This window comes from Grammomys surdaster, unplaced genomic scaffold (genome assembly GCF_004785775.1).
Source record: "Grammomys surdaster isolate TR1022 unplaced genomic scaffold, NIH_TR_1.0 196, whole genome shotgun sequence".
Classification (NCBI taxonomy): Eukaryota; Metazoa; Chordata; class Mammalia; order Rodentia; family Muridae; genus Grammomys; species Grammomys surdaster.
In genome coordinates, this window is record NW_021604641.1 from 439,003 (window position 1) to 451,800 (window position 12,798).

Here is a 12,798-nt window from a genome sequence, read left to right on the forward strand (position 1 = left end):
ACTAACATTGATTTATAGATTTTTAAATAAGTTTGCATATCAATTGAACTAAAGCAGAATATATTATAAGATTATAATGGCATATTTCTATTGAAATGAATGTAATAAATTACATTATTTTGTGGGAATTGCATTTTGGTACAGCAAATTGTTTATTAGGTTCAGCACTGTTGGCCTACCATGAACTTTAATGAAGTATTTAACTATTGAGGAACTTCTCTTGGTAACGAAATAACTTTAGAATTTTCTTCAAAATTACTAACTTAATATTTTCTTCAAGAGCTATGTCTATTTACAACTTTAGTATTTGGAAATATGACAATACTTTGGCTGGGTTTCTTTTGGGGGTGGTTAAGTGTACTAGCATGCTTTACCTTTGGAAAGAAAGGTTGCCATTGATGTACGTGTCCATATGGCTTTATCCTCTCATCGTATAATACTCTTGAAATGTAACACATCAAAAGCTACGAAGGTGTTCACATTTTAAAATAATTATTCCTATACCTTTTGTGCTGGTGAGATTCTTATTGCTGCATTTGATACTTGAGGTTGGATACTTTTAAAGAAGTCATATTATTGGATGTTACAATTCTGATACAGTTTGAACTCACCAGTTTGCAGTTTTGTGATGGCCACTTGGCTATGACACATCAAAATTCAGTGAATTTAATAGAAAATAACAGTGTCAGATAATTGAATATTTACTGTCTTAAAACAACTTGATCTAACAAAAAATAACTTGGGACATAGCGTGGTGCTCTGAGGACATTAATTGCAGTGTCTACACTGTGTCCTGGCACTTCCAAACATGTCCAGTGACAACCAGGCTTTCAATATAAGAGCCTCTGAGGTGGGGCTAAACATTCAATTAATGCTTAAAGCATAGCTCCTCCATTTTTTGTTTGTTTTTGAAGAAAATCATTTGCCAGGGTAATACACTTAGAACGTATCGTTAATTTTTTCACAGAATTTTTGCATTCTTAGAAAAAAAACAAATTCTGCCAAGAAAACATGCATGTTAAACTATTCATATTTTCACACTATCTCTACTGCCTTCTAAATACATCAGCTTAGAATAGTTTTTCAAGGAATTTCCTATATCAACATTCTCTGAGATGATGTTTACTTCTAATTATATTTAATTATTATTTAGGGAAATGAATCAAGTAAATATCCCATATCCATTTCTTTAGTAAAATTTCTTTTTAATTACAATGGCTTTCAGGAGAAAAATGTAACTATGGTTACACTGAACAGAATTAGATACTTTATTTTTATCATCCACTGGAACAAAAATTAGGTACGTCACAGATACTTCCAAAACAGAAATGGGAAAACCAAACGTACATTCATTTAAAAAAAACAACAACAAAACAAAACAAACATACAAACAAAAACTACAGCAAATTTTCATTATCAACTCCATGATTTGAATACGAGTACAGTAACTGTGGTAATTTGTGTAAATCATTTAATGAACTTAACATCTTATTTTATTTCATTTTAGATGAAATGAATGATCATCAGAGCACTCTTTCCTACATCCTGATTAATCCGTCTCCAGACACGAGGCTTGAGCTGAATGATGTTGTGTAAGTTGATCTCATGTAATACATTAGGGATATATAAGCTACCAATTTGCCTTAATAAAAATTCACTAATATGGTCCCTTCTTTGTTTTCATGATGAGCATGCATAGAAAATGCTATTTGGGGCAAATATATGTAACTCTGTGCTTCTAGTGCTATAAAGTGTAGAACTGTTAATAATGGGGTATTTGAATGAGGAACTAGTAGCAACATTTGTCTGGGCAACTATATAGGTGTAAACATAAAAGAAAATCTATACAATAAGTGAAGAATACCTCATAGAGAAAGTGAAGTATTCAACAGTATATACTTCTAGAGATTTTTACATTTCCAAAATCAAAAATAAAATACAAAATAGTACAAAAGAAAATATCCAATAAACAATAAAACAGAAAATCTACAACAACTGGAATTTGTGTTTGATCATCCCAGTTGTGGGAGAGGAGCCAATTACACTGAAATCATTTAATATGCATTTGTGATGCTTCAAATAAAATATTTTAACATTAAAAAAAAGAATACAATAGAAAAAGGTCTGAGAAAGGAATTTCATTCACCAAAACAGTGGTTCTCAATGTTTCTAATGCTGTGACCATTATTATTATTAAATTATTTTATGTATTTTCATTTCAAAAGTTGCCCCATACCCCCTCTCCAGGTTCTCAGGGGACAGAAGTTCAGGGAATTTGACTCCACGCAGTACTAGGCAGGAGCCAGGCTATGGAAAGCCACAGAGCTCCACACTAGGCATGGAGAGATTGCAGTCAGTGGTCCCATGTGGGCTGTAGCTCTGGGGTTGGGGGTCCCAGGCCGAGCTGGCTGGCCAAAGACCAGCTGGTCTCAGCCCTGGGCTTCCAGGCACAGCTGAGAGGCCCGCAGAAGTACTGAGATGGGAGGGGGTGGCATATGGGCTGGACTGGCCCATACCCAAAAGGGACAAGGGTGAGAAGCTACTGTGGTGCCCCACAGGATAGATGAGACTCTTGGTAATGGCAACTTGCTTTGCTGGGTCATGGCTGGCTTGTCTAGCTTACTTGAGTTGGTGAGCTTTGTGGCTGGAAACCAGAGAGATTTTTAGAGGGAGATTAGACAGCAGTTCAGTCTGGTAGTAGGAGAATGGTCCCCCACTGTGGGCCCCAAAGACGAGAAGAAGTCCATAATCTTAAAATGTTTATTTTCATGGCAGAAAGTGGATGAAGTTGTACCCACTGTCCTCAGGGTAGGCCTGAGGTTAAATACCTTTTGCAAGTAGGAGGAGGGCCTGGGAAGGAATGCTTAATTGGCTACGCCCTCTGGCCTTTATGTAACTCATGAAAATGGAGATCTCTTGAGGCTCTGTGGCCTGTAGTTATGCCCTCTACCTGTGCTACATGACACGAACCTCTCTTTGGGAGCGGTTGTAGAGGGCTGTAGCTAAGTGAGAGGAACCGTGAGGCCCAGGAGTACTGCCAAATTCCTACCGTCCCTTTAGGATCTCTGTGGTTAGAAGCAGACTCAACTGGGTACCCCACTGCCACTCACAACTCACTGCCCCAAAGTGGGTGCCCTTGCATTTGGGGCATAGATGCTCAGAATTGAGTCTTCATCTTAGTGGATTGTTGCTTTAATGAGTATAAAGTGTCCTTCCCCATCCTTTTGATTACTTTTGGTGGAAACTTTATTTTACTGGATATTAGAATGGCTACTCCAGCTTGTTATTTTCTTTGCTTGGTAAACTTTTTCCTAGCCTTTTACTCTGAGGTAATGTCTGACTTTGTCACTGAGGTATGTTTCTTGTCTGCAGCAAAATAATGCGTTCTGCTTGTATAGTCAGTGTGTTAGCCTATGTCTTTTAATTGAGAAATTGACTCCACTGAAATTGAGAGATATCAGTGATTGTTGTTTTGTGTTATTTTTGTTGTTGGAGGTGGTATTATGTGTGTGTGATTCTCTTTTGAGTTTGTTGTGAAATGATTAATTCTTTGTGTTGGAGTTTTCCTTCTAGAATCCTCTGTAGAGCTGGATTGGTAGACAGACATTTATTTAAATTTAATTTGTCATGGAATATCTTGGTTTATTCATCTATGGTGATTGAGAGTTTTGATGGGTATAGTAGCCTAGGCTGGCATTTCTGGTCTCTTAGGGTCTGCATGACTTCTGTCCAGGATCTTCAGGTTTTAGAGTCTCTGTTGAGAAATTTGATATAATTCTGATCTGTCTGCCTTTATATGTTACATGGCCTTTTTTCCTTACTGTTTTTAATATTCATCCTTTGTTCTGTGCATTTAGTGTTTTGAGTATTATGTGCTGGTTTTCTTTCTTGGTCCAATCTATTTGGTGGTCTGTAGGCTTCTTTTACATTTATGACCATCTTTTGCTTTAGGGAAATTTCTTCTATGATTTTGTTGAAGAAGTTTTCTGGCCCTTTGAGCTAAGTATCTTTGCTTTCTTCTATTTCTATTTTTCTTAGTTTTGGTCTTTTCATGTATCCTGAATTTCCTGGATGTTTTATTTTAGGAGCTGTTTATGCTTTGCATTTTCTTTGACCACTGTGTCAGTATCTTCTATGCCTAGGAATCTTTCTTCTATCTCTTGTACTTCGTTGCATCTATAGCTATTGATCTCTTTCCTAGGTTTTCCTTCTCCAGGGTTGGCTCCATTTGTGATTTTTTTATTGTTTCTACATCCAGTTTTAGGTCTTTGACCACTTTGTAAAATCCTTCACCTGATTGTGTTTCCCTCTGTTTTTGGAAGGGATTTATTTGTTTCCTCATTAAGGGCGTTTATCTTTTTCCTGTGTTTTTCTGTATTTCTATCCTCTGTAACAGCCTCTATTATGCTCATCAGATGGGATTTTAGGTCAGCATCATGTTTTTCAGGTGTGTTAGGGTATCCAGGGCTTGTTGTTGTGAAAGAACTTGGTTCTGATGGTGCCAAAATACATTGGCGTCTGTTGTTTATGTTCTTGAACTTGCCTCTCATCATCTGGTTATTTCTGGTGATATCTGGCCTTTATTTCTCTGTCTGGAGCCTGCCTCCTTGGAGGCAAGTAGAGCTCTGTGATTTGGGTTACAGCAGGCTTCCTGTAATGCAACAAATGCTGTCTCTCATTGGAGGCACTGGGCTCCTGTGTCCCTCTTTAGGGCAGATCAGCTGGGAGACAGGCAGGGTGTGGGATGGTGGAGGGAGGTGCAGGCACACAGGTCTGCTTTCTGCTATGGTTTAGACCAGAAGGGAGATGAGGTTCATGAAGAGGAGAGGGGTCTGCATCTGCTGGACTCCATGAGGCTCCCAGCTGGGGCAGTTATTTGGGTGGGGGTCTTACCTCTGTTCCTGGTTACAACAGATCTCCTGAGAGACCTGCAGACTGTGATGTGGGGAGAGGGGCAGACATGCTGATATACCCTACTGGAAGTGTAGACTGGATGAGAGCTGCTGTGACCCTTTAATAAAGGTCATAGTGTTGTGTTGACCCCAACTATAAAACTATTTTGCTGCTATATAAGTATAATTTGCTACTGTTATGAACGATAATGTAAATACCTTATATGTAGGATAGCTGACATGTGACTCTGAAGTGTCACGACCTACAGATTGAGAACCAATGCACTAAAAGGATGTGCTTACACAACAGTAACAACCACTACCCTTGAAATGGGATATAGAAATGAGTATAACTGGGCTGGTGAGATAGCTCAGTGGTTAAGAGCACTGACTGCTCTTCCAGAGGTCATGAGTCCAAATCCCAGCAACCACATGGTGGCTCACAACCATCCACAATGAGATCTGATGCCCTCTTACAGGGTGTTTGAAGACAGCTACAGTGTATGTACATGTAATAAATTAAAAGAAAGTAAAAAAAAGAAAGAAATGAGTATAACAACTTTCTTTACTTCTTACACCTAATTACCAAAACTATAGTGCAATCACAAGAAACTGAAAATAACGTAAAATGACTTTTGTAATATAATAAATTTATGTTTGATTAAGTTAGGTGGTGATCTACTAATTTCAAGAAAAAAAGACCTTACTTCAAGATGGAGTGGATTCGGGGGGTGCATATCAACTAACTTCTGGAATTTAAACAAGATTTGTGTTGTTGGATAGTAGAGGACTTTACAGAACTGGAAAACTGGTAGGAGAAAATATTCTGCATTGGAAATATATAAAGTATTTCAGGTGATATTTGAACAATATAACAGTGGAAACTCAAGTTAGACATAACCCCGAGAAGGGACTTAGGTGACAAGCCAAGAGTTCAAGTATGACATATAGTAGATGGCTTTTCACACCTGAGCAAAAAAGTATGAATAAATTAGATATAAGACTTTTACATTTGGTACTGCAAGCATAAAAACAAAATTTTTACAAAAGCCTGCTCTTCAGTCCCTGATCAATACTGTTCTGGATCTGCTTCAAAGCTCATAGATAGTGGTTATCAGTCAGTTACAATCCACTGTGATGGGAAAATGACAGCAGCAGGAGTTTGAGATAACTTGTCCCTGCCTCCAGGTTGAGAAGCCCAAAGCAAGTAGAGCTTGTGTTCAGCTCACTCCCTCCTTTTTATATTGTCTAGGAATCCATCACAGCTACCTTCTCTCCTCAGTCAACCAATCAATATAACCCCCAGTAGAAAAGCCAAGAAACCCATCTGTCAGTAGATTGTAGATTATCAGGTTGAAAATTGAAACTGACAGTCACAGCTTGTATTTGACATCCTTCATGTTGAACATCTATCATCTGAATTGAGATTCTCAAATTCACCCTTTCTTCTTTAAGTATTTTGAAGTGTACAGTAATTGTTACCTTACTATGTCATATGATTTTAGAAATTAATTCTATACAACTGTATCCATCCACTGTTGTGCCTGGTTTGTGGACCCCAAAAGAGTACCAAGGAGTAGATTTCAATGCAATCATACTAGTGTCTTTATTACAAGCTCAAGATTGGGCCTCATGACCATCTCTGACAAAGCAGATCTGTAGGGTGAAACACTGTGCTCTCAGAAGGACAAGATTTTATAAGAAATAATAAGCACATAAGAGGGTTTTTAGACTGGCACACATCTGATTGGGGGAGCCATTATGAAATTTTGTTGCCTTATAACATAATTGGCTGGTGCTGGAAGCCAACCCATGAACTTGATATAAATAAGCATAAAAATTGCACATTTAAAATATACAAGTTAATTTCTTTAAATATCTCTGGTGGCAATGCAGAAATTATCATAATTCAACTTTGGAATATTTCATACTTCCTTAAAGAAGTTCTCCACCATCAGATGTGTTAAGCAATCGTTCTCCAACTTTTGCTCTCTTACTCTGACTGATGTCCTTCTTTATTAGCCTACATTCTGTTCTACAGGTGTCTTAGTTAGGGTTTTATTGCTGTGAAGGGATACTATGACCAGGGCAACTTATATAAAAGTAAACATTTAATTAAGCTGGCTTCTAATTTCAAAGGTTTATCATCATGATGGGAAGGAATGCAGCCTATAGGCAGGCATTGTGATGGAGAAGCTGAGAGTTCTACATCTCCATGCAAAGGCACCAGAAAGAGACTGGCTTCTGCAGGAAACCAACAGAAGAATCTATTTCACACTGGGCGAAGCTTGAGCCTAGAAACTCAAAGCATACTTGACAGTAACACAGTTCCTCCAACAAGGCCACACCTATTTCAAGGACACATCTCCTAATAGAATCACTTCCTGTGGGACAAGAATTCAAATACATGAGTCTATGGGGGCCAAAACCATTCAAACCACCAAAACAAGCTTTAATTTATTCACAAGTTTTAAAGCCAATAGTATCACATAGCATGTATTCTTTTGTTATTTTATTTCTACATTGACAAAATATAATGGAGATTTAATCATATAGCACTGTCACAGTCTTTACTTTCAAATAATATTCAGTGTAAATAGACTACACCTTATTTTTTTCATCAGTGTTGTTTTAACATTTGCTTCTAGTTTTGGACTCTTGGGATATAATATTATGCTATTTTGTGGATGCATGTTTTTACTGTATTAAGGATAATCTTGGCAGTAAATTGCTGGGTATATGGTGATATTATGTTTAGCATTTTGAGGATAAATTAAACTATTTAATGAATTATTTCTACAAGGTTTTCTGTCTATTAGATAGTGTAACAGTGTCCTAATAAACACATGTTAAATTTTTATTATGTTCATTTATGATTTTTAATAATTTTCTGTTGTTTTTCAAAATGTCATATACAATGAATAGTGATCAAATCCTTCCTACCACTAACCTTCATCTCCTCTTGTAAACCATCAAACCCATATTCCCCTACCTTTTTGTCCTCCTTATATTATTGCACATAGTTTTTTCCCTCTGAGTCTAATTAGTGCTGAGTATATGCATGTGGTTGAAAGACCATTCACTTAAGCATTGATAATCTACTAGGGACAGCATCACTAAAGATAAGTGGCTCTCTGTCTCTCAGCATTCATCAACTTCCAATAGTTCTTCATCTATTGGTGATGAGTATGACATCACTCCATTGATTTCTGCCTGCTTTAAAATTTTTTTTCTCTAACCATGGTTAATTACAATGTAAATATGTAGATATAAACATAAATATTTAGAAGGCAATTTCACAACACTACCATTTAGTGAAATGCTACCATTTTGTTCCCATCTAATGCCTATAATTTTGCCAATTATAGAATATGACCAGCTTTACAACGGTCATACCATGAAATCCCTCCTGTGGAGCAGGCCACAAATCAAATGGAAAAGTGATTAGTTAGTATAATTATCATGCCATTTTTACACCAGGGACACAAGTAGCCAGGTAAGTTGGTATTGTAGCATGTGGTGTCCTGTGCTTGGTATCTTGAAGCAAAATGTGTGGTATATTACCATCTAGTTATGATAGACAACAAAGATGATCCCCAAAGACACTGGAAGTTTATTTCAAATATGTTTGTAAATGCTAGTGTCCTAACGTGTTTCCTCTGTTTTCTGTTGCTAGTTTTATAGTTGGGATTTTAAATATCCTTTAAAAATTTTCAGTTGATTTTTGTGTATGGTTAAAAAAATTACAATAAAATTATATGATGTTGTTCAGTTTTCACAGAAACATTTTTTAAGGAAAATTTTCTTTCTTCTATTCAAGTTATTGAACTTCTGTTGCAAATTTAGCCAAATGAAAATACATTTGCTTGTCTATATGCAAGTACCATGCTGTGCCACTTCCTTACTATAGCTTGGAAGCATAGTTTGCTAAGTAAGTTGCAAGCATTGTAATGTATCCAGTGTTTTGAGATTTTGCTCAATATTACATTATTAGCTGGGCTGTCACTGAAATGGATAAAAACTTTTAGTATATGTAATGCTAAAGCTTTAACCATACTCTGTTCTATACAGAGACGTGCATAGAGAGAAAAATAAAATGGATATCAAATGGTGGGTTGTAATCAATTTTAGGGTAAAATAAGAGACATTTTTTTAAAAAATGTTACTAGCACTGTATATTAAAAAGAATATCATTGTCTCTACCTCAAACCTAGAAATAATTCCTAAGTTATACCTAACATAATCAGTTACAAGGTTTTTTTTTTACTGTAATAAGATAGGACATATTTTTAATCTAGTGAACATGAGTTTATGCTGGTAGAGTTCTTATTGGTCTGTCAAAAATTACATTTGATGGTGTTGAATTTATAAGGGACAAAACACTGTTCAAGAACTTTGTGTTGTACGTGGCTCTGTCTTAGGAATCCCTTTTGAAGGTTACTATAATAAAATTTAGCCACTCTTTCGTTTACCATCCATGTTTGTATATCTTCTTCCCTTACACTCGTTTTTAAAGAACAATTCTTAGGAAAACTGCAATCCATCTCATATCTTAACTTGAATATTATTATTTCAAAATAGAAAAAAAACTGATTTTTCTGTTGTTTTATAGGCTCATTCTATTTGTATGCCATAATACATCAAGCCTACAACAACAATCATGCATAATTAATTTTAGCAGTCTGGTCAAAGTTGATATCATTAATCTTTTGGCTCTATGACCATGGTTTTCTATCATATATGTATTTTTATTACTTCAAATGAACTGTAAAACAGACAATAACTAAGACATTTAGTTGCCGGGCATACAGCAAACCAGGCATGTTTGTGAGGAATTTCCTATTCTTCACATAGTCTTTTTTTAATTTAATCAAGAATATGAATATAAGTGCCAGGAAAATATGGTTCTCATACTATTAAAGTGACTGTAGTTGTGGCAATGTCAGAAGGCTTAGGTGAACTCAAACTGGGGCAAATTTTCAAACCTACCATGACTAGCAGCAGATCGAAAGAGAAACAAAGGAACCTGCTGTGTTAAACTGGTTTATACTGATAATTATGAAGAGAGCAGTGTGTGTCACAACATCAATGCAGTTAGTGAATAATGAATTATAGTTTACTTTTTGTGGTTTTTCCTAAAAATTTACTTCTTGACGTTCATTCCAAATCAGGGAGCAACATTAATTTGATTCTGAAACAATAAATCACTAGATGAAATGTCATTAAAAGACTTAATGTGTGCTATTAGTTTTCTCCATCAATTTACAATGCTATTGAAATTTCAAGCAATTAGAAAGCAGTGTGTGTAGATATTGAAATCCCATTAGTAGATACAAGGACAGTAATTTCCACTTTTATTTGATTGAAGGAACGGGATGGAGCTGCTTTCTCTTGTCTAATTCATCGTACTTATGAAGGGCTGTATTACATGAATAATTTTCCTCCAGGTTGTAAGAAGGAAAGTACAGTTATTGCTAGGTATTCGTTCCTAAATTTGTTCTTGATTCCTTTTGGTAATTTCTTTTGAAATTATTATAGTAATGTGGAATTCTGCTTGCATTTTTTCCTGGAATGACTGTCCTTGAAAGCCATTATTTAAAAGCTTTCATTATCTTTTTGCTGCCTTTCTTTCTAACTTCAACTACCACTACTTCATGGTCTAACCAGCTGTCTAGCCAAGCTATCTTTTAGACAGACCAAGATATCAGCTCTTGCGCAGTGCCTGCAATTGTCTATTTAACTAAGTTTAGAGTGGGCTTTGTGCTTCTGTTTTCTCATGCCTATTGAAATGAACAAATTTCTACCCAAATGGTTTCATAAGGTATTATCCTGTTCTCTTCTGCTTAGGGGCTATTTATAATTCCTCTTTTCTCTTTATATTTGTTCCATACACTATGTATTTATTTGTTTACTTACTGAATTTACTATTTATTAATTTATTCTTATGAATTGCAAACATGTAATAATACCACATATAGTTTCATAGGATGATGATCCCTTTCCTCAAACAAATCTGAATATTAATGGAACATTTGAGTTTGTCAAATGAACATTTTCTTATTTATTCATAGCAATTATCGAGAATGATTTTCAAAGAATCTATGGTAGTGGTAGTTGTTACATGTAACCGCAGCAGCTGCAGAAAGAGACAGGAATGTCACCATAATTTGGAAGCCACACTTTCCTACCTAGAGAGCATAACAACCGTGATGATGAGATAATGAGACCAAACAGCATCAACAAACCAGTAAACATAAAGAATAATAAAGAAATATAAAAAACCCTTTATACTTCAATATTATTTTCTTAAATAATAGATGAACAATTATCCAACTACCATAAATGTTATTTTGGCATAGTGTTTGCTGTAACAGTAATTAAATATGTAAATTAAAGAGATTTTCAAATCACCTTCAACAATCTCTTAATTGTATGAATAACAAAAATAATCAACTATTTACTGATGGTTATGATATAGATTTTGATAAAAAGTAGCCAGTTTACGGTAACAAGCAGAAAGTATAAATAAATTATGGAATTTTGACCAATTGAAGCATCATAATTGGAAAGAGTGATTCATTAGCATCTATCATCTAATTGCAGGTTAGTTACAGAGAGTCTTTCCATTACTTATACAATAATGTGGGCCTGCATTTTGCCTCAACACTAAGGTGTGGGACATTGCCTCACTGATGGGGTGCAGGGCTCTTGCGACTCTGACACACTGCTCAGGGGAGATGAAATATATCCTCAGATAGGAGTCCTAGCCCATGTTTTTCTTGATGATAGACTGCAGGGTAAGTGCCAGGAATGGGTGGGATCTCCTGTGGAACACTTAGGTGCAGCTCTGTACAGAAAAGTCATCACCCCTGTGGTGGACCTTGATGAGGGAAACAGCCCTTGCTTGTCCATACTGTTTATTCATAGTCTATGTGGATGCATACAACTTACTCAGGGTGAACCCTTTCTCAAGAAGTGATGCCAGGAAGGGAAGCTCAATGGCTAGACACTTTGAGTCTATCTAGACACCTTATTAGCATGGAGAACTCTGAGTTTCTATGCTATATGACCAGTTGTCATGGTCCTCTTAGTGGGATGTCATGGTCATGTGCTCCAGGATGGTGAGCTGTTTGGGGGTTGATTTAAATAGCTACTCTTCCCAGTTATGAGATTTACTGGGTTTTTTGAATCTGCTCTACCATACCAGTTCTTTTGTCCGGTAGCATGGTTTCACTTGCCCCACACAACATTGTTTTATATAACTTACAGATAGAACATATAGTAACACTTAGAATTAAGGTTGCCTTAATTAACTAATACAGCTTTGTTTTCCTTTGATAGATATTTGATCCGACCAGATCCACTGTCCTACCTTCCAAACAATGAACCCAGTAGGAAAAACAGCATCTGCAATGCCACTGTTCAAGATTCTCGGGAGGAAACTCAACTCTGATGAAAAGAAAATAAGAGACATTATATTCCTTACAGGGATCTTGCTTAAAATCATTATAATGTTGCAGATAGTCCTAAGAGCCTGACTGGAATGTATTCAATTTCTCATGTTAATTCTATTTAAAAATAAAATCTATTCTCTAAGAAGTACAGATCATTTTGAAACTTAATGTGATATTTGTTGACTTTTTCCTGGTTAATATTTAAATTTCATTGGAGAAGATTCTCAAAATGAATATAAAATGCCAAAGTTAAAATCTGATATTTAGTTGTTTAAGAATAATCACAACTATTGGCAGTCAATTTTAAAACATTATTAAGACTATATAAGAATTTAAAAATACACCTATATTAAGTATATCACAAGAACACAGAAGACTGATTTTCTTTTTATAATTAAATACATCATTATACTGTTTAAAATTACTGTTTTCAAAATTGAACCCATTAAGAA

The 12,798-nt window shown here is 35.7% G+C and overlaps 1 protein-coding gene across 3 annotated transcripts in view; it reads left to right on the forward strand.

Moving 5' to 3' along the window:
- Nucleotides 1-12,345, forward strand: part of Kcnt2 (potassium sodium-activated channel subfamily T member 2) — a 345,424-nt gene extending 333,079 nt beyond the window's left edge. For all 3 annotated transcript variants that reach the window (XM_028769952.1, XM_028769953.1, XM_028769954.1), the window contains 2 exons: nucleotides 1,508-1,592; nucleotides 12,234-12,345. In XM_028769952.1, coding sequence (XP_028625785.1) covers nucleotides 1,508-1,592; nucleotides 12,234-12,345 — 197 coding nt within the window. The remainder of the gene's footprint in view (nucleotides 1-1,507; nucleotides 1,593-12,233) is intronic.
- The last annotated feature ends 453 nt before the right edge of the window (nucleotides 12,346-12,798 follow it).